Here is a 23,453-nt window from a genome sequence, read left to right as displayed (position 1 = left end):
ATCTGCACTGTTAATCTTTTTGATCTTTAATTTTTTTTTTAATCACAAAAAAGTATTCATACATTCTTATGAGTAAAATATCTCTGAAGTATATTCCCATTCATATTCACAATTTTGAGCACTCCAGCATGATTATAAACATGAAATTATCCAACCATGGCTTCCTGTTTCACAGAAATATAAAGAGAAGGGAAAATAAAGCCCAAATTCCCTTAATCATCCATCAAATTGAGAAAAACCAAAGAATATATTTCTGATGGGCAGCAAAAGATAATTCAGCTTCACAAATTAGTGAAGTGGCTTTTAGAAAAGAGCTAGAGCAGTGAAAATGCCCATTTCCACCATCAGGGCAATAATTAAGAATTTCCAATCAACAGAAAATGTTACGAAACTGCCTGGAAGAGGACATGTGTCTATATCGTCCTAATGCATGGTGAGGAGGAGAGTTTGAGTGGCTAAAGACTCTCCAAGGAGAATTGCACAGCTGGAGAATTGGGTTCAGAAAACCTTAAAAAAAATTGTCAAACAGTGCCTACATCAGCACATGTGTTTGGGAGGGTTTCAAGAAAAATTATCCTAGCTCATCCAAAAACAAACTCCAGCATATTCAGTTATCAGACATGACTGGAACTATAAATGGGACTGGCTTCTATGCCGAGATGAAACAAACAATTAGTTTTTTAGCAGCAAACCCTCAAGAAAGGTTTGGTGAACACAAAGATAAAAAGTACCCCACAATGAGTTGTACTGCTGTATTTTTGATGTTGTGGGCCTATATTTCTTGGTCCTTGACATCTTGTTTAGATACATGACATCATGGATTCTATCAAATACCAACAGATAAACAATCAGTAAGTGACTGAAATCTTTTAATAGGCCATGTTTGGACATTCCAACCACACAATAATCCAAACAACAACCTAAAAAAAAAAAAAACACAGAAATGGGTCACTGAGCACAAAAGCAAGCTACTGCTATAGCCATTCAAGTCCTCTGACCTGAGCCCTATAGAAAATGGAGGAGTGAACTGAAGAGGAGAAGCACCAACATGGAGCTGGGAATCTAAAGGGTCTTGGAGTGATTCTGGATGAAGAAATGGTCTCTGATATCTTGTCATGTGTTCTCTAACCTCATCAGGCATTATAGGAGAAAATTTGGACCTGTTAAACTCGGAAATTAAGGTTTTTAAAAGTGTGTGCCATTAATTGTGGTCAATGAATATTTGAGAAAAACATTTATTTCATAATGAAATCCCCCCCCCCATTTAAAAGTCTTATTATCTAATGAAAGAATGCATTTTTGTGGATGTTTTAAATAAAATATCAAAAGGATTAACAATGCAGATGAATTTCCCCCAGCCTTCTTTGATGATATTTACCAAGGGTGTCGAAATTTTTTGACATGACTGTACATTTATATACTAGAAATTTGGCATGGGAAATCAGTATTCTTGGGAAATTTAGTCCCAGGGAGTATTGAAACAGTACACTTACATACTCAGTACACTTACAAGTATACTACTAGAACATTGATATATGTATACTTGCTACATAAAGTATACTTAAAAATATACTTGAACTTTACTTAAGTATACTTGGTAAAATAGTATACTAGTATACTACTTTTTCATAAGGGCTCCTTACAGGAGACAAACTTTTCAGCAATCTTTTTTCTGTTTACACTGTCCAGCTTGTCTTTATGTACATTACACACAGCAACACTGTTGAGGTGGGTTTGGGTCATGGTGCTGCGAAGCAGAAGTATTCAGCTAATCAACAAACAATGCTCAAAATATTAAAAAACTGCAGAAGAAGTGCAGGTGTTGAAGCCTCTCACCGGGAAAAGTGTGGGTGTCCCCCACGGGGGCGACTTCCCTAGTTGATGCCTTGCTGTATTTGTGGCATTGTTTACAGTTTTATAAGTGCATATGATGCATTGTTGTGTAGATGGCCCATAGTATTTAAAATATACAAAGTGTATTGTAAGTTATAGACATTTACTGAGACATGGGTGGCTGTTTACAGAGATTTAACTGCTTGTACCCTGGATTTTGCGGAGGCTTCCCTTCTCGTGCACAGGACGATATTATAATTTACCGGTGAGTGAGTTTATTGCATTAGTGAGTAGACTGGAAAACTGCTGCGTGCAAAAGAGTCAGTTTCTCTCCATGTCAGAAAACCAGAAACGGCAGGACATACACATGGAAACTGCCAGAAAGGTGCACTGTAGGGCTGGGATAAACGATTATTTTTTAAACTATTAATCTAGCGATTATTTTTTTGATGCATCGATTAATCTAATGATTAATTTCTTCAGACCGATTCGATTTCGATTATCTCCCCATTAATTGACTACTAACAATTTATACAAGTTGATTAACATATCTGAATGAAAAAAATTACAAAATAAAAGACTGACTAAGAATGCATTACTTTGCACTTGTATAGAGATAGCATTCAATAAAACCTTGAAGCCTTGAAAACACATAGCTTACTGAAACAAGCTTACTGAACACATAGGGCCTAGCTTACTGAAAAAAGTTCTTCTTTCAGATGAAAATAACAACAACTTGATGTCTAGCATTTAATAAAAAAGGTCACCCAAAATACTTGTTTAGAGCAATTGAAAGAATACAGTAACCAATGTAAATTTGAGGGCTTTAAGCTAATACAGAGAGTGCTTTTCCAAAAAAAATACAAATAATAAATGAAAAGTGGGAGCCAGCAGCCTGTCATGGAGAAAAAAAAAATGCTCCACGTGAAACTTTGGCGTTCCGCCCTTTTTCTAACGTGTTTAATGATTTTGGTTAATATGCACGAAGGAGAGAGAGAGAGAGAGAGCAAGACAGCACTCGTGTTGTTTGAAGACTGTGAGTGCGAGCGCAGCCGGGGCTCTCTCTCGTACGCGCCCTGTCACAAGTGCAGCAGTCATTCTATTCTACATCACTCACCGATCAAATAAGGCTTGGACAGCTGCCAAAAAAAAAGATAAATGCAGAAAAAACCCTGGATTGGATATATAACGTTGGACAGAATGTTGATCCAGCCATCGCGTATATTCAGCGCACATAAGGTAAACGTTTTGCAAACGTTTTTTAGAGAAATAAAAACAGGTCAACGAATCGATGCGCATATTTTGCGTCGACGTCATCGATGACCTCGACGCGTTGTCCCAGCCCTAGTGCACTGACATGAACAGTCCGGAAACTAACCTTTTCATGTAGTGCAAGAAAATCTGTTACTCCATATCTATACCAGATGAGAGTGGCGTGGAATGACGAAAGATAGAAGATAGTAGAAGCCATTATAATCAGATTATTTTAGATTATTTAGTTATAATAGAACCCATTATATTTTGATTTTTATTACATTAGCAGCACAGCACAATTAACAAATCCCAAACAGTAATCTGATGTCCCTTTCTATTTCTGACAAACTGCAAGTGCTTGCATTGCTTCTGACATGAAAGAGAAAATGTTTGCTTGGTAAAAAACTGTGTAGACACAGTGTTACATACTTTTTTAAAAGCCTGATGGTTTTATATTAAGTGTTTCCCACAGGTTTAGTTTAGTAATAATTGCAGATTTCATTCATAATTTCAAAATTAATACATTTATATTTTTTGTGCAGCTGAATACGCAATATATAGTGTATTGTAATATATTTTCCTATATGGAACTTTCCAACATAAACATAGACATAAGTAATTTCAATTTCTTACTGGGTTTTATTTTTTGAACAAGGTTTTAGTTAGATCGGCTGAGGAACAGCTCCACTCATTCTCTACTACAGGAGAGGAAGATTTGTATAAACTTGTTAAAACATCTAAACCGACAACATGTTAGACCCTATTCCATCTAAGCTCCTAAAATAGGTTCTTCCAGAAGTCATAGATCCTCTTCTGACTATTATTAATTCCTCATTGTCATTAGGATATGTCCCTAAAACCTTTAAGCTGGCTGTTATTAAGCCTCTCATCAAAAAACCACAACTTGACCCAAAAGAACTAGATAATTATAAACCAATCTCGAATCTCCCTTTTCTGTCCAAGATACTAGAAAAGGTAGTATCCTCACAATTATATTCCTTATTAGAGAAGAATGGTATCTGTGAGGATTTCCAGTTAGGATTTAGACCGTATAATAGTACTGAGACTGCTCTCCTTTGAGTTACAAATGACCTCTTATCATCTAATCATGGTTGTATCTCTCTATTAGTGCTACTGGATCTTAGTGCTGCGTTTGACACTATTGACCACAACATTCTTTTGCATAGACTAGGACACTTTGTTGGCATTAACCCTTTAGGCGCCAGAGGTTTTTTCCTAAAACGTTCGATTTTGACATCTTAATTTCAAAAGGCTATATCTTAAAAGTGATAAAAGATAGAGACTTTCTGTCCATTATAAAAATATTAAGGATGACCAAATGTTTATGTAGGGATTATATTTTCCCATCTAATTTGCATATTATGACGTCATATGGTGGTGGTCATCTTGAATTATAGAATTTTCATGAAAAGTCACGTGTTTAAATGCCCCCTAACTGTCCTATGAATACTTCGACCTCATCTAACATACCCAGTGGCATTAGACAATGTCTCCACTACAATACTGTTGCCGCGATTGCAGAGAGGCACACGGTCAGAAGACAAAGCTATGTCTAGTGCGGTAAAAATCTCCCGCCTCATTCCCCGCAACACTAACACGCCTGCAAACTTCCTGATGAACACTCCGACCCCGGCAAACATTGTTCACACCTCTGACATTGGGCAAAGGATTCACCGTTTGTGCTTTGTGTAGGGCTATACTTTCACTTTCAGTATCGTCTTCCGAATGCAGATATTCCCCTTGGTCCGCAAATAGAAGTCCCAACACTTCATTGGTGGTTTATTTAAGCTTTATTGATGCCATTAGATAATAATAATAATAATAATAATATAATTTATGGGCATTTATAATCTAATGCCAATACTCGCTGACGTTGACAATATTGCTCTGATAAAATGGCTCACTCTCACACTAGCTCTGCATCTACGCCAATATTAGTCTCCTTCTCTCTTATTCCAAGGTCACCGTAGCCATCAGATCCAGTCTATATCCAAGTCAGATGGTCACTACAGTCACCCAGATCCAGTATGTATCGAGACCAGATGATGAATCAGCACCAACAAATAACCTCTACAACCCTGAAGACAGGGGAGACAAGGACAACTGAGATGATGGGCTCTATTTTAACGATCTAAACGCAAAGCGTAAAACGCACGGCGCAGGTGCACTCAGGGCGTGTCTAAATCCACTTTTGATATTTTAACGACAGAAAAATGGTTTGCGTGCCCAGGCGCATGGTCTAAACTGGTTGTCCCTACTCTCTTGATGAGACATGGGTGTTTTTTGAGTGCAACATGCAATAAACCAATCAGAGTCTCATCTTACACTGAATTCAATGATGAACTCCCTTTAACTGTCATTTTGCATTATTAACATACTGTTTTCCTAATGTTGTTGAGTTGCTTTGACACAATCTTTTTTAAAGCGTTATATAAATAATGGTGACTTGACTTAGAGATATTTTAACTGTGACCTGAAGCTGTGACCAAAGCTTAAATTAAGAAAAGCTTAATACATTTATAACAATATGAAAAGAAAAAAAAAAATGTTCTGCTTGACATACTTCAGTTTGTCCAATGAGCAGATTGGATCCTGAAGTTTTTCAGAAAGCAGCTTGACTCCTGAATCTCCTGGGTGATTGTAGCTCAGATCCAGTTCTCTTAGGTGTGAGGTGTTTGAACTCAGAGCTGAAGACACATATTGACATCCTTTCTCTGTCACCATACAGCCAGACATTCTACAAAAACAGGAATAATCCATGTGATAATCAGACATATTTCACGCATTTATACACATTTTAGCCATTAATTATTCCTACACAGTCATGTCTTAAGGTTTACTTTGTATTAATAATAAACTTCTCCCTAATTATATATTCAATAATGTATGTCACTATCAATGAATGAAAAAAAACTGTGAGAAGCACAAAGGGCTCTCAGCTGAGTTATGGTGAGTCGGGCACCTAAACACTAGAGGTGCAACAGATTGTAAATGATCCCTGATCCGAACGGACCAAGCCCCACGGTTCGGCATGCATGTGATTCATGGATTAACTGTTAGGTTTCACCATCATAGTGAATGTTTTTCTTGCCAGTTTACACATTCAAGCTATTTTAACTAGCACACTGTGTTATGTTCGCTCAGCTACTGCTGCACACAGCTGAAGCGCACACATGCAGAAAAAGACACATTTCAGACACCGTGTGAACATCGAATTGACTCCTCTTTTACATACACACACAGTTATGTTAAAACACTTGTTTTGGAAAGTATTCTAGTAAACACAGTCGGTTATGTCTTAAGCAAATGTAAACAGCTGAAAAAGAAATCGGATGGGTGTCAGTATTGGGTCCATGCATTTGGTCTTAAAGAGAATACCTACTTATGTCTGTTAATCAAATAAATTAAAAAAATTTACAAAGATCAATCTGTAGCATTATTGTGTTATTTTACACTGAATTATTACATTTCTGCAACTGTATACTTCTGTTACTGACTTTATTTGTGTTGTATTAATTTTGTAGTTTGTGTAATTGTTCTTTTTTTATTACAGACTTTATTAGTTAAGTACTTCTATACAGCTGCAAAACCGAGCTTAAGTTTTTAATTATTTTGTTGTTTTTTTTGCTCATCCCAAAAATTAACTGATCCATGACTCAAAATCTATAATATGATCCAAACAATGAGTGTTGTGATTATTTGCACTACTACTAAACACTAGAGTTTACAGTAATTTTGTAACTTGGATACTGATTTAATGTCTTGTGTGTAACCACAACCGACACTGAACAGGACACATCCCCACTAATTATTTGGGCAGATTATCAAATTTTTGATATTCTTCACTAGAACATTGATATATGTATACTTGCTACATAAAGTATACTTAAAAATATACTTGAACTTTACTTAAGTATACTTGGTAAAATAAACTTGAAGTATATTACTTTTTTGTAAGGGCTCCTTGCAGGAGACAAAGTGTTCAGCAATCTTTTTTCTGTTTACACTGTCCAGCTTGTCTTTATGTACATTACACACAGCAACACTGTTGAGGTGGGTTTGGGTCATGGTGCTGCGAAGCAGAAGTATTCAGCTAATCAAAAAACAATTTTTAAAAATATCAAAATCAATTGCACTGGCAATAAACCCATAAATACACTTAACAAATGCTTAACAATGGCAATTTGTCTCCCCTTCTCATCAATTCCCTGCTTTCTTTATCACAGTTATGTTATACATGGCATGCCACATAATGTTACAATAACCGAATTTAGCTACATGCTGAACAATATCCCAATAATAACAATTAGCATTAGAAATATAATACCGAAAACGTCAACGAAAATGTCAACATAACAATAACAGAACATCTTCCCAAACACATATCTAGCTTAATTAAAAACCTCGAAAGCATAAACACTTATTCAAAGTACCTGGAAAAGGGAGATACCATAATAACCATATAAATAAGCATAAGCATACGTTCCCGGCCTCCTCAGCATGAGCTGAGGCGGGACTTGAAAAGAACAGCCAATCATCAGGCGGTCACACTCAAAGCCTGTGTCATCTTTGAGAGGGAGGGGGAGAGGAGGAAGCCACAGCAAACACAGACACAGAGTGGCCAGATAATTGGAGGAATGACTGTAGTAAGGCGTTAGTGCAAAACTGCAGAAAAACTGCAGAAAAAGTGTAGGTGTTGAATAAAGCTGGGATAAACGATTATTTTTTAAAACGATTAATCTAGCGATTTTTTTTCGATGCATCGATTAATCTAACTATTAATTTTTCAGACCGATTCGATTTCGATTATGTCCCCTTTAATTGACTAATAACAATTTATACATGTTGATTTACATATCTGAATGAAAAAAACATGAATTCCTTAACATTGCAATATATGTTTATTGCTCTTAAAATTACAAAATAAAAGACTGACTAAGAATGCATTACTTTGCACTGGTATAGAGATAGCATTCAACAAAACCTTGAAGCCTTGAAAACACACCTTACTGAAACAAGCTTACTGAACACATAGGGCCTAGCTTACTGAAAAAAAGTTCTTCTTTCAGATGAAAATAACAACTTGATGTCTACCATTCAATAAAAAGGTCACCCAAAATACTTGTTTAGAGCAATTGAAAGAATAAAGTAACCAATGTAAATTGAGGGCTTTAAGCTAATACAGAGAGTGCTTTTCCAAAAAAATAAATAAATAAAAATCAACAGTGGGAGCCAGCAGCCTGTCATGGAGAAAAAAAAAAAAATCTCAGAATGCTCCACGTGAAACTTTGGCGTTACGCCCTTTTTCTATCGTGTCTAATGATTTAGGTTAATATGCACGAGAAAGAGAAAGAGAGAGAGAGAGAGAGAGAGAGAGAGAGAGACAGCGCTCATGTAGTTTGAAGACTGTGAGTGCACGAGCGCGCGTGAAACTTTGGCGTTCTGCCCCTTTTTGTGTCGTGTCTAATGATTTTGGTTAATATGCCCGAGGGAGAGAGAGAGAGCAAGACAGCACTCGTGTAGTTTGAAGACTGTGAGTGTGCGTGCGCAGTCGGGGCTCTCTCTCGTATGCGCCCTGTCATTCTACATCACTCACCGATCAAATAAGGCTTTGACAACCGGCAAAAAAAAAAAAATCAATGCAGAAAAACCCTTGCATTGGTTATATAACGTTGGACAGAATGTTGATCCAGCCATCGCGTATATTGAGCAAACATAAGGTAAACGTTTTGCAAACATTTTTTAAAGAAATAAAATCAGGTCTACGAATCGATGCGCATATTTTGCGTCGACGTTGTCCCAGCCCTAGTGTTGAAGCCTCTTACCGGGAAAAGTGTGGATAACAAAATACTAAGTCTGCCTCAGTGTTTATCAAGGTCAAAATGGTTAAGACAGCCAATCAAATAAAAAGGCAGATGTACAATGCATGTTACACCACAAGATTTACAATCTTATAAACACATCAAATATTTTGCTAATTATTTTATGGAAAATAATTTACCTCAGTATCTCAAGCTGACAGTGTGAACTCTTCAGTCCATCAGAAAGAAGCTTCACTCCAGAATCCTGCAGGTCATTGTTACTCAGGTCCAGTTCTCTCAGGATAGAGTTTGAGGATTGGAGAGCTGAAGATAAACTTTCACAGGACTGAGCAGTGAGATTACATCCACATAGTCTGTGTAAAGAACAAAACAAACAGCAATTGTGTTTACTTACTGTGTTTATTAATTTGGCAGGGCTTTGACAGTGTGATACAGTTGAATTAAACTCAATGATCAGTGAATATATCTGATGGTTTTAGCTTTAAGAAAGAATGTAAGGCTATAACACAACATTTAATGGCATTCATTAGATTTTAAATAGGTGTCTTATGAAGAATTGTAATACTGTAACATGTCACTGCAAGGCAGAGAAGGGAGAGTGGATCCAGTTGCAGAAAGTTTGCATTTGTTTTTTTTAATATGAAGAACCAAACTAGACAAAGGTAACAAACTAATCAGAAACTATGGAAACAAACAAGAACATACTTAGTAGCCAGGGCTGCATTCAGCCCCAACAAAATGCTGAAAACCATTTTTTAAATGGAAGCCATGGTGCGTTGAACACCCTGTTGTGATGACCCAAGAGTTGCAACTATGGCAGCTGAGAATGCGATTCTTTGTGTTCTTTTTGAAGAGTTTTCTGAGCCTGATGAAATCGGTATGAATACGTGTTTAATACTGCAAAATATGCTCAATGTTACAGTTACTGGTCTTGACTTCCAGAATAAAAGAGGACATCCCAATCAAGTGAAGGGGTTTGTGGTAACTGTGGTTTTCTAATTATTGTGATCCAACATTTGCGTAGTATTTCAGGATGAAAAGACAAACATTTCAGGTGAAGGATAATCCACTTCTTACCTCCAAGACTGTGTTATAATCTAACCATATTATTTTTATTGTGAGTATTCAGCTCATCATTACTGCTAATCACTGTTGTTGTGCTAAAAATTTTATTGTAATATTATATTCCGTTATATAATCAGAGAAATATAGAAAAGTGTCACTCCATAATACAATAGAAAAATATATAAATATGTGCAGTGTTTTTATGTTACATTAATCAGTGTCTAGTACACTTTCCTAAGGAAAGGATATGGACTAGAAGACAATGCAATTACTAAATGATATTTAGACAGACTTAAAGTTCCAGATCTATACATGTGCTCTTATTATTTCAGTTATTTTGCCTTTAATGTAAATAATCATGTGAAAACAATATTCTTGCTCTTGTGAATTTATTTAGATGTTAATTACATTGTGCCAGCTGTCTCTTTAATACCGCATGGTTTATAAACATGTTGCTGCTGACTGATAAAACATTGCGCACCGGTTTGAGCTTGAACGCGCCCCAAGGAAACAAAAGACACAGGAAATAATCGAAGGAATCTAGAAACAAGATAACTTATGATGAAAAGAACATCAAAATAAGTCCTGAAACAGAAACAGAGCATCAACCTGACAACACCTGGACAGTTGATGTTTCATGTACCAATCATTTACCTTGTAACTTATGATACAATTTAGAATAATAAACTGGGTACAATGTAGGTAACTCTATAACAAGATGATCCTCCTAATCCAGGGACAATAATTAAAAAAAAATATTTAAAGGGGGGGTGAAATGCTTGTTTTCACTCAATATCCTGTTAATCTTGAGTACCTATAGAGTAGTACTGCATCCTTCATAACTCCAAAAAGTCTTTAGTTTTATTATATTTATAAGAGAAAGATAGTCTGTACCGTTTTTGCCGGAAAAACACGAGAGGCTGGAGGCGTGACGTGTGGGCGGAGCTAAAGAATCACGAGCGCCAGTAGGCTTTTGCGTTGAGAGTGTTTGGAAGCTGTGACATTACCGTGAGGAAAAAACCATCATCCAAAACAAACCATGGCTAACAGTCAGATTCAGCCGTTTATTTATGATCCAGAATCAGATCCCGAGGCTGAAATTTAAAAAGAGCAGCAGCAGCAACAACTACAGCAGGACGTCTCTATGTGGTATGTGTTGAAACTGTATATATTTGCTTAGCGGTTTTGGAAAATGACTAAGTTCCACTTTATGTCGTCTTTTTTTTTTTTTTTTTTTTTTTTTAAGCTGTACATGTGGAAAGTGCAGTTTGATGTCAACATCGCATATTGTTTACTTGATGTGCTTACGCGCCGATAGCTAAGTTAACAACACAGAGATATTTGAAGCAGTTTTACTCACCGCCTGCGGTTCCAACACACAATCGTGACCCTTTTTCGTTGGGACTGCATTATCCTTAAGAAATAAACGATATGCAAATCCGGTGTCAAACTGGGCCTTGTTTGTAAAACAAGCATCTTCGAAATGCAGGGAACAAACAAAAACACTTGCACAACTCCGTTGATGCTCTGTAAAAATAAACTCCATCCACTGGTCCCTTAATGCTGTTTTTTCTTTGGTAATCTGTGCAGGGCTGTCTTGCCCTGGCAACCAAAAACACACTTCTTTTGTGACATTTCGCGACGCTCTCGCTCTGATCAGTGAATGTCTGTGCTCTCAGTGCTCTGCTATTCCGGCAGAAGTGCCCTTAGGACCCATATAAAGAAATTCCGCTCCATCTAACGTCACACTCGAAAAAAACTTTCTGAAACTTGTGACAAACCGGAAGGAGTATTTTTCTGAACAAAAATACTCCTTCAAACGTACAACTTAATTTTTGAAACTTTATCCATGTTTAGCATGGGAATCCAACTCTTTAACAGTGTAAAAAACTCAGTATGCATGAAATAGCATTTCACCCCCCCTTTAAAGGATAATATAATAAAGTTGTGTAGTAGAGCTGAGCCGAGCCAGATAACGAACAAAAGATGGACTCGTTCATGAGTGAAGAACCGTTCTATGGGACTATAGGCTTTTGTTCACACAGCGCTCGTCCCGGGTTGAACCCGGCAATGTTACTAGGTGCCCGACCCGGGTTCAATACGGGAATCAATCCCGGGATGTGTTTGCTTTCACACAGAAGGCGACCCGGCAATGTTCCGGAAACATGCCGGGTCCGACGTGCAGTGTGAACTGCAGTGCTCTCTAACACTAGCACTCTATTTTATTTCTATTTCTATTTATTATAAAAATAATACTTGCTAAGTGTGCTGCTAATGTAAAATTGTAATATTGGTTTGATTGCTTCTATTGTCCTCATTTGTAAGTTGGTTTTGATAAAAGCGTCTGATAATTGACTAAATATAAATGAAAATGTTTTCTTAGGGTCTAAGAATAATTAGAATTATGTTCCCCAAATGTGAAAAGTCAGTCAGTTTTGACCCCCTCACATTCATTCCTTCATCTTCATCTTCCACACTGAGCTCTTCATCATCAGCTCTCACACAGAAACACACACCTTCTCAGTTGCTTTAGTTTGTGTCTCACACTCCTCTCCTGCTCACTGACAGTAATGTGATTCTCTGAGATTGTCCTCATTTTTGTTTCTTTGGTAAAAAAGCACATGCGAACATGCAAATGTGATCATGTTTTGAAAGTGCAGTGATTGTTTTCAGTGTTACTCACCGAACTGATCTGGATTCTTTCACCACAGGTAACAGATTCTGAAGAACTTCATCTGCTGTGTGTTGTGCTCCAATAAACTGTTTCAGATCAAACACATCCATCTTCTGCTCTGATGTCAGCAACACATAAACCAGAGCTGACCACTGTGAAGAGGAGAGTCTAGTTTCTCTTATTTCTCCAGATTTCAGATAATCTTGGATCTCCTGCATCAGTGAATCATCACCCAGTTCATTCAGACAGTGAAACAGATTGATGGACTTCTCTGGAGAGCGATTCTCCCTGATCATCTCTTTGATGTTCTGAACTGTTTCCTCTTCGTTGAAGGAGCAGATTCCTGTCTGTGTCAGTAGTGTTCGTAAGAGAGTCTGATTGGACTCCACTGAGAGACCCAGAAGAAAACGCAGAAAAAGATCCAGATGTCCATTCTTACTCTTTAAGGCATTTTTTAAAACTCTCTGATGAAGCTCAGATAGTGAATTATATTTCTTCCGGTTAAAAATCTTGGACAACCATCGCTGTATAGTTTGGTCAAACACATTTCTCCTCTTGACTGTAAAGGAGAGGTGCACATACAGAGCTGCTAGATGTTCCTGAATGCTGAGATGAACAAAGCAGAAGACTTTCCCCTGATACAAGCCCAACTCCTCTCTGAAGATCTGAGTGCACAATCCCGAGTACACTGATGCTTCTCTCACATCAATGCCACACTCTCTCAGGTCTTCATAATAGAAGATCAGGTTTCCTTTCATAAGCTGCTGAAAAGCCAGTTTCCCCAGTTTGAGGATCATGTCTTCATCTTTGACCTTCTTCTTATAGTCCTTCTGATGTTTGATGTTGGTCTGAAGGATCAGGAAGTGTGTGTACATCTGAGTGAGAGTCTTGGGAATCTCTCCTCTCTTTCCTCGACTCAACATCTTCTCCAGAACAGCGGCTGAGATCCAGCAGAACACTGGGATGTGGCACATGATGTAGAGGCTCCTTGATGACTTCAGGTGTGAGATGATCCTGTCGGCCAGACTCTGATCACTGAATCTCTTCCTGAAGTATTCCTCCTTCTGTGGCTCATTGAAGCCTCGTACCTCTGTCAATCGATGGACACACTCAGAGGGGATGAGATCAACTGCTGCTGGTCTGGAGGTGATCCAGATGAGAGCAGAGGGAAGCAGATTCCCCACAATGAGGTTCATCAGCAGCTCGTCCACTGAGGCTGATTTACATATATTACACAGTTTGACTTTGCTCTTAAAATCCAGAGACAGACGACACTCATCCAGACCATCAAAGATGAACAACACTTTATATTCATCACTGGAAATATCAATTTCTTTAGTTTCAGGGAATAACACATGAAGAAGATCTGAAAGACTGAGTGTTTTGTCCTTCATCAGGTTGATTTCTCTGAAAGGAAGTGGAAATATGAGCTGGACGTCCTGATTCTCTTTCCCTTCAGCCCAGTCCAGGATGAACTTCTGCACAGAGACTGTTTTTCCAATGCCAGCGACTCCCTTTGTCAGCACAGTTCTGATGGCTTTGTCTTGCCCAGGTAAAGGTCTAAAGATGTCTTTACATTTGATGGCTGTGTCCTCTGTTGCTGCTCTCCTGGATTGTGTCTCAATCTGTCTCACTTCATGTTCATTACTGATCTCTCCACTCTCACTCTCTGTGATGTAGAGCTCTGTGTAGATCTCATTCAGCAGTGTTGGGTTTCTCTGAGTCGCTTTTCCCTCATACAGACACGCAAACTTCTTCAGCAGATTTGATCTAAACATGTTGAGGACTTCAGTGCTGTAAAATAAAAATTCAACATCATTACATGAGTTAAAAAGCACAATGTCTTATGCCAGGGGCGTAGCCATCTTTTCAGAAGTGAGGGGGGCAGAAATTACACATACATTACATATATGTATATGTATATAAACCATTACATTATAATAGAAAACATTACAATATAAAATTTCTGTAATCTATATAGCCTACCAGTCAACAGTTTTTGAACATTAATATTTTTTATGTTTTTAAAGAAGTCTCTTCTGTTCACCAAGCCTGCATTTATTTGATCCAGGGTACAGCAAAAGCAGTACTATTGTGAAATATTATTACTATTTAAACTGTTTTCTGTTGTAATATATTTTTAAATGTAATTTATTCCTGTGATACAAGCTGTATTTTCCGCATTATTACTCCAGTCTTCAGTGTCTCATCCTTCAGAAATCATTATCATATGCTGATTTACTGATTATCAATATTTAAAACACATAAGTAAATTTTTTTTAGCATTCTTTGATGAATAGAAGGATCCAAAGATCAGCATTTATGTGAAATAAAAAGCTTTCGCAATATTATACACTACATCATTCTAAAGCTTAGAGTCAGTATATATATATATATATATATATATATATATATATATATATATATATATATATATATATATATATTTTAATTATGGAAATTTATATTTTTATTTAGCATGATAAAGATGTAATTTTACAAAGGATTTATATTTCAGATAAATGCTGTTCTTCTGACCTTTCTATTCATCAAAGAAACCTGAAAAAAAAACTACTCCGCTGTTTTCAACATTATCATAATACGTTTTTTTTTTTGAGCAGCAAATCAAAATATCAGAATTGTTTCTGGAGGATCGTGTGAATGGAGTAATGATGCAAATTCAGCTTTGAAATCTCAATAAATTACATTTTGAAACATATTCAAATAGAAATCAGTTATTGTTTTGCTGTACTTTGGATCAAATAAATCCAGGCTTGTTGAACAGAACAGACTTCTTTAAACAACATTAACAAGCTTACTGTTCAAAAACTTTTGATTGGTAGTGTATAGGCAACTTGAATTTTTCTCTAACTTCAGGCTTTTAATGGGCTTAGAAATCTACAACTGCTGGACAATAACAAATAATAACGATTTGTTTATATACTACAAATACTTTTTTATCACATAATAAGGCAGAATAGTTTCTATACTGTAATAGCACTGTATTGTTCATATACTTTTTATATTATTTATAAAAACAACTGTTTTCACACAGCATAGTTGGATGCTGTTGTCCATATTAGGAGTTTCCTGGTATGACTTTCTGCGCAAGAGCGCCCTCCGGCTTCGAGTATGAATGAAACACACACTTCATGAGGGTATAGCATTCCTTGATGTTCATCTCGCCTTCTGGGTCCGAATAAAATATCATGTCATGCGCAGACTGTCCTGTCTCTTTGAGTTTAAATCTATATTTATTCACACCAGCTCCTGAAAACTTCTATGCGAACAAACTTGACCGAACTTGACCGAAAAAGTCAAGGAGAGGTTTTTCAAATGTACATAACACGTACCTAAACAAACTAATAATTAATTAGGTGAAGCTGTGCATGAATTTGTCATCGCATCATATCCTGTACAATGTTGTTTATAGTCTATTTTAATAATTTACATAACATGGGTTATCTTAATATATTGATTAATGACATTGTATTATAATTTTTCACTACCCAAATATGTATTAACTTCCTTCTAATTTTTGTTGTCAGTGCAGGCTTGTTTAGCTTATATTGACCGTTATGAAAAGTGATTAGTGTAGCCTGCATCAAAAGCTTTGAACATAAAACAACAGGATAAAAATATAGCTGATGACTAGACATAATCTTTTCATGACTCTAGACACTTCTTGGTGAAGACAGTGGCATAATACAGTGAAATATGTTGTTCTTTAACCATATCAAAACAGTAATCATGCAAATCTTGCAAATCTACCCACTTGCGGTTTTAGGTTAAAATGACCCCCGGCGGTTAAAGTGTTAAATGACTGTAGGCAACAAATCAACTATACATTTATCGTTATCAAATTTTATATTAAAACTCAATTTAACTGTGATAATATATGACAATATTAAAAGTCATGTTATAATCATATTTTCACACAAATGTTATACCTGAGAACAGGTTGTGAATCTCCACTCTTAAAAGTTAACTGGTTAAGGCATAGACCTGTCACTCTTCACAGACACACAGCTGAACTCTGCTTCTGATCTCTTCTGATTAACTGATCTAAAACAGAACAGATTCAGCCCTTTATTATGAGAATCATCGGTAATAACAATAACTTTCATGGATATATCATTATATAACACTCAACAGAAGTTTAGTTAATATACGTATATATTCACAAAGCTAGAAAGAAGAGATAGTGTACTTATGTGCTCATTAAAAATGACCTAATGATTAACAGATCATTATTTAATATAAATTAAAATGTTTACAAATGTCATGCTCAAATGGTTAGAACTTCAAATGATTTTGACAGATGATTTACAGTGATTTAAAACTACATTAATAAATCGTTAAGACATTATTATAAAATGCTTAACTGATCTTTAATTAATGCTTACAAGTGTCATTAAACGTTTAATTTATACAATCATAAACTTTTTGAAAATCAAATAATTTCAACAGAAATTATATAATGACAAGCTTGTTAATGTTGTTAATGTACTTCAGTTCTATACAAATGTCAGCTCACATATTAACTTATGCTCTTTTTTACATTTACAAATGTTCTGGAAAACATGAGCTTAATCAGTAATTTAAAGCTCTTTACTATTCACTGAACTATTTACGTTAACACATTCATTAACTCATAATCACATCCTGTAAAGTTAATATATTTGGTCTTCATTTGTTGTGTAGACGTCTGCTGTTTTCACGTTTTTGCAGTACCCAATCTAAAGTGGAAACTATTCATCATCTGTACATGTTTATTAATCTTTCAGTATCTTTAAGGGTATTGGACTTCGTAACAATGTTTGTGTTAAGGGCTGTGAGTTATGTAAATGCTATTTGAAGACATAACACAAATTACAATTTGGGTGCAAAACATTTTTTTGTTTAAAAACTTAGATTAGTATATCGTTAAACAGGGTATTCACTGAATCAAACATCAGCAAAAGAAAACTTTTTTTTTTCCAATATTTTTCAATACTTATTTATCAAAACTATGTGATATAACCGTAAACTTTTGACCTCTTAACCAAACCTTAAACCTACCCGAACAACCAAACTTGTTCCTAACCTTTACCCGTATCACCAATATATCAATATCAATAACAGCAGAAGTGTTGTACATTAACACAAGCTTTTAATCATTCTATAACATCTGTTAAAATAATTTATTGATTTTCAAGATGTGCATGAACTTATGAATTAAGTTTAATGACATTTGTAAGCATTGTAATTTACATGAATTACCTGTTGATCATTAGTTAACAAGTGTAGTAAACACTAACAAGCACATTATTTCATATTTCTAGCTATGTGAATATATATTAACTAATGATCTGTTAAGCATTATATAATGTTTGTTAATGATTTCTTAATTAAAGTATTATAAGGTGTTCATGTCGACTCATCATAATATAAAATCTTCATAAAGTATTAGCCTACTTGGTAATACTTTAGAATAATGGTCCATTAGTTAATGATCTAAGCAAGAACAATCCTTCTACAGCATTTATTAATCTTAGTTGATGTTAATTTCAACATTTACTAATGCATAATTTAAATCAAAAGTTGTGCTTGTTAATATTAGTTAATGCAGTGTGAATTAGCATGAACTAACAACGAATAACTGTATTTTCATTAAACAAAGATGAATAAATACAGTAATAAATAATAAATGTATTGATCATTGTTTGTTCATGTAAATTAATGAATTAACTAAGATTAACTAATGGACCATTATTCTAAAGTGTTACCGCCTACTTATTAAAAGTTTTTTTTTAAACAAAGGTCAAAGCTCCTTTTGTAATGTAGATTTCTGAGGGTGCACTCTAGTCATAAATTGATCTATTACTTTTCCTACATAATTTTTAACAAAAAATATTGGTATAATATATATTTGGGAGTCTTAGACCTTTCCGACGATATATAGTTTGTCAAGATTAGATTAAATTTTATTGTAATATAGTATAGTCAACGTAGGCGTCCCGTATACGGGACGGGGTGACATTTAACAGGTTAATGTGTTTCTCAAAGTACGTGTGTGCTGGAAACAGATCTTAATCTCCAGATGTTTGTGTTTCCTCCATGATGGATCTGAACAGTTTTATCTGCACAGACTCTAAATGGAGAGACAAACAATCACACAAACTAATCAAAGCTAATCAAACAGCCTTCATCCGCCTTATTTTGGACGTAGGCTGAATGACAGTTAGAGAAATAGACTATAAACTGCTTTCACTCAAATACATAAGGTTAGACATATATTTAGCACAAATGCTGTTTAGAGTTTTTAAGAATCGAATTCAGCAGGAAAAACACAAGAAACTTTGTTCATTCAGAGTAAAAAAAATAAACAAATCATACCTGATTCACATTCCCATCCGATAACTACACACAAACTCCTGCTTTAGTATTTATTAGCGATTCTTTAAAGATTTATAGATATTATGTATTGTAGATCATCGATTCTGTCTGTCTGTCCACCTCAACTCTGTTCATTTACTTTCACTTTCACTTTTGAGGAGAACACGTGACGTGATCCCAGGAAAATGTTCCTCAAAACAGCACTCTTTTAATCACAGACATGACTAGATGATGTGTGAGTTATTTTAAGAGATTTGCTCATTTCATGCACTCTTGAAATTTTCCACCCATTTCAGCTTCAATTCATGAAGTTCAAAGTCTGCATTAAATTTTAACTTAAATCAAAGGGTCTCCACAAAATTTTTCTCAACTAATTTTTTTTTATATTGTCTAGTGTTGGATTGCTCTCTGTCAGTTGACATGACTGTATAGTATTAGTTGTTTCAACTTAAGCCTGGAATACATTACACAACTTTCCCCGATTTACAGTCTGAAGAAGATGACGCTAGTTGCTGAAAGTCAGAGCCAGTCTGCAGATCTGAGTTGACAGAATTCATAGAAAATCATGTAGCGTATGATGCTCAATAACTCTGACATTGTTTTAAACTAATTAATGATTTTATGACTCATTCATAAAGACAGACAGTGCTTTATTTTTGAATGAATCATTTCAATGAGTCAATCATTCAGACAGTGACTTGCTGACATCTACTGGATATATTTGCTTTCAATTGAAAAGTATTGCATTTTTTGCAATATTTCTTATTTCTATATTTCAAATGTTATCTGTAAAACATGAATCTTATCATTTAACACTGAGAAATGAAACGTTTATAAATACATTTTCATTTTAGTTTCAGAGGTGAAGAAAGGAATTATTTCATTATGTACCGAGTGCAGCAGACAAGTGGAGATGTAACTGCTACAGCAGTGTTCATTTCGTTGACTAAATATTTTCGTCACGAATATGTTTTTGCGGACGAAAACGAAATGAAAACTAAAAAAGAAGTCACTGATGGAGACTAAAACTATGACTTGATTGACATTATCGTCAACGAATAAAGGACGAAACGAAAATAAAAAGTAACTAAAATCTAATCAGCAGACGGGAGAGATGCGAGGAATGAACAAAAGAACCAGCAAAACTAAACAGGCGAGACTGCATGAGAGAAGAGAACCAATCAGAGAATGACTTATTGAGACGTGAAGCGAAGGTATTCAGTTTTTGACTGAGCTCCCAGGAAGACGGCATTCGAAGAGGTGATGTCTAAAAGAGCGACAAAATGTCCACAGCTGGGAAAAAAAGAAGGGGAGACTTGTGGGCTCACTTCACGTGTGACGACGAACAAAACAAAACAGTGTAAAGCATGTGGAGCGATCATTCGTGGCAAGAACACAACCAATTTTTAAAGACATTTACAGACGAGCCACTCTGACATTCTGACATTGTGAAGGTAAATTCACAACGATGTTCTTTTGTTTATTGAGCTAAGTAAAATTGGAAGACTGCAGTGCATATTGTTTACATTATCATGACAGTGTTTGTTGCTGCATAAAAGCTTTTGAATTGAAATAAAGACACAGTTGTGTTGTAATAAAGTTGAATTTGTGTTTTATATATTTTGTAGTGCTGTCAAAATTAGCGCGTTAACGCATTCGATTAATTTGAAATATTTAACGCGTAAAAAAAAAAATAACGCAATTAACGCGGTTGCAGTTTTTTTTTATTTCCAGTTGTGGCCTATGTGTGTTCAACGTGCAAAGAAATATGGATAAGACCAAGGAAGGACTTTTAGACGGAAAGTTTCAGTATAAAACTCTGCCGGATTACTCTTCAGTCTGCCACAAGAAACATTACTCTTCATTTAGTCTGCCACAAGAAACAGCAACATTAAAATCATGAACTCAAATGTCATTGTTTAAAAAAAAAGAAACAATGACTGTAACAGTGCGTAAATCAGACCTTTCTGTAACGCTAACGTTAATAAGCTTAAACGAAAATAACGAAATAATTGTGTAGCGGAGTATTTTTTGTAAACAGTGCTGCGAACTGTCAATCACTCCTGTACGCGTGCATCACTGTCCTCCTCGCAGCTGCAGCAACTTGCGCTCTCTCTCTTCATCAAGCTTTAAAACAAAAAGGGGACAAAAAGATCATATTGTCTTTGTGCATAGGCTATAGATTAATTAGATAAATGAATATCTAAATTTGTGCCTTGCCGCCTACAGCATTTTTTTAGAACTTAGAAAAAAGATGCTGCAGCCAATGAGCAGCCAGCGGGGGCTGCAGGACGACTCAACCTCCGCAGACAGTTTTTAATGTTTATCAGACAATAAATACTCAAGATTTTGCTTTAGTATAACTTCCGGGACAATTAGGGTCAGATTCGGGAGTCGGGACAACAGTTTAGATTTCGGGACTGTCCCAAATTTGGTGAGGTGTCAGTCAGCGAATCATCTGATTCTGGTCTTGTTCTTGCAGTATTCAGAGTCTGAAGCCAAGAAAACATATTAAGTGTTGTTGTTAACTGTATTTGATTTTTAACCGAACCGAACGTTGTGTACACTCATAACGAGTTTCACACACCTTCTCCGGCCACGTTGAGTTGTTGACACTTAACAGTGGGAAAAGCGACAAATGCGCTATTCACTTGTATAACTTAAGGGTGAATGGGTAATGTAGTTTCTGCTCTCGGTGGGATGAATTAGGAAGCTTGCATTGTGAAGGGCGCTCTGAAAATCGGCAGTGCAGGTAAAAGATTAAAACTTCTATTAAAACAGATGTCCAAATGGGCGTACCGGTACGCTAAAAGCACGTTCTGGGCGCACGGAGAGGTGGCGGTACGCTCAAGAGCTACATTTGGAAGTGGCGGTACTGAGTACCGGTGCGTACCGGCCCACTTAAAGCACTGGCAATGACTATACTTTGGAATTTTTTTGCAGTCCACTTGGAATTCAACATGGAAATCATTTTTGTTTTTTATTGGCATTGATTGTTTTGAAATTCAAATGGTACTTACATGCCTGTGTTTTTATTTCTGTAATAAATATGGCTTTCAAGCCAACAGTTAATTTGGAGGATATTGATGGTTTATTGCAGGTATGTTGTTTACATGAGAAAATCTGTGTTACAAGTTAAACAAAAATTCCAATAAACAATCATATTTTGAATTTAAATAGTTTCTTTGTCTTGAGTTTACATTAATTATTTACATTTTGCATTTACATATCCAAAAAGTTTCAGTCTTTTAATTGCGATTAATCGCGATTAATTTAAAAAAAATTGTGCGATTAATTAGTTAATTTTTTTTAATCGATTGACAGCACTAATATTTTGGTTAAGTTTGTTTCCTATACCAGCAGTAAAAAATTGTCTAGTAAATCGGTTATTGATTTTAGTCTTATTTTAGTTGACTAAAATACCAAGCAATTTTAGTCGACTAAAATTAAAACAAATTAGATGACTAAAACTTGACTAAAACTAAAAAGAATTATAGTCAAAAGACTAACCCTTACGGAAAAAAAGTATACTTCAAGTTCATTTTATGAAGTATACTTGAGTAATGTTCAAGTATATTTATAAGTATACTTTATGTAGTAAGTATACTTATGTCAATATTTACTAGTAGTAAACTTGAAAGTGTACTATTTTAATACCGCTTGGGACTAAATTGGCCCACTTGAAGTATATAAAAGTATATGTTTAAGTGTACTATAAGTGTAACAGTAGTAAACTTTAAGTCTACAACTAGTTCATAATTATGTTTCTCATTTGTACTGCAAGAGAACTTATGAGTGTACTAGTAGTTTACTATTTTATTACTTGTAGCATTTTTTTAGTTTATGAAAGTTCACTTTGACGTATACTCTCAGTAAACTACTAGTTTAGTAGTTTTACACTGCAAGTATACTTACACGTTTTCTTTTAGTGTACTCTGAATAAACTACTAGTTTAGTAGTTTTATACAGCAAGTTTTCTTTAAGTGAACTCACCATCATACTTGTAGATTACTAATAAAATATAATTTTTGCTCTTTTAGTGTACTCTCAGTAAACTACTAGTTTAGTAGTTTTAGACTACAAGTTTACTAATTATGTATTGTTTTTGCTCCTTTAGTGTACTCACAGTAAACTACTAGTTTAGTAGTTTTAGACTACAAGTTTACTAATTATGTATTGCTTTTGCTCCTTTAGTGTACTCTCAGTAAACTACTAGTTTAGTAGTTTTAGACTACAAGTTTACTAATTATGCATTGTTTTTGCTCCTTTAGTGTTCTCTCAGTAAACTACTAGTTTAGTAGTTTTAGACTACAAGTTTACTAATTATGCATTGTTTTTGCTCCTTTAGTGTACTCTCAGTAAACTAATAGTTTAGTAGTTTTAGACTACAAGTTTACTAATTATGC

The 23,453-nt window shown here is 35.4% G+C and overlaps 1 protein-coding gene across 1 annotated transcript in view; it reads right to left on the bottom strand.

Moving 5' to 3' along the window:
• The window catches only part of LOC127981059 (NLR family CARD domain-containing protein 3), a 53,850-nt gene extending 34,654 nt beyond the window's left edge, over positions 1-19,196 (bottom strand). Inside the window, exons 1-4 of the mRNA XM_052585481.1 lie at positions 19,048-19,196; positions 12,679-14,463; positions 9,110-9,283; positions 5,672-5,845 (exon numbers count right to left, since the gene is read on the bottom strand). Of these exons, the coding sequence (XP_052441441.1) occupies positions 5,672-5,845; positions 9,110-9,283; positions 12,679-14,447 (2,117 nt within the window). The 5' untranslated portion in view covers positions 14,448-14,463; positions 19,048-19,196. The remainder of the gene's footprint in view (positions 1-5,671; positions 5,846-9,109; positions 9,284-12,678; positions 14,464-19,047) is intronic.
• Between the last annotated feature and the right edge of the window lie 4,257 nt (positions 19,197-23,453).

Source organism: Carassius gibelio, chromosome A4, assembly GCF_023724105.1.
Source record: "Carassius gibelio isolate Cgi1373 ecotype wild population from Czech Republic chromosome A4, carGib1.2-hapl.c, whole genome shotgun sequence".
NCBI lineage: Eukaryota > Metazoa > Chordata > Actinopteri > Cypriniformes > Cyprinidae > Carassius > Carassius gibelio.
The sequence above is the reverse complement of the archived record's forward strand: the minus strand, read 5'-3'. Positions and strand labels throughout refer to the sequence as shown.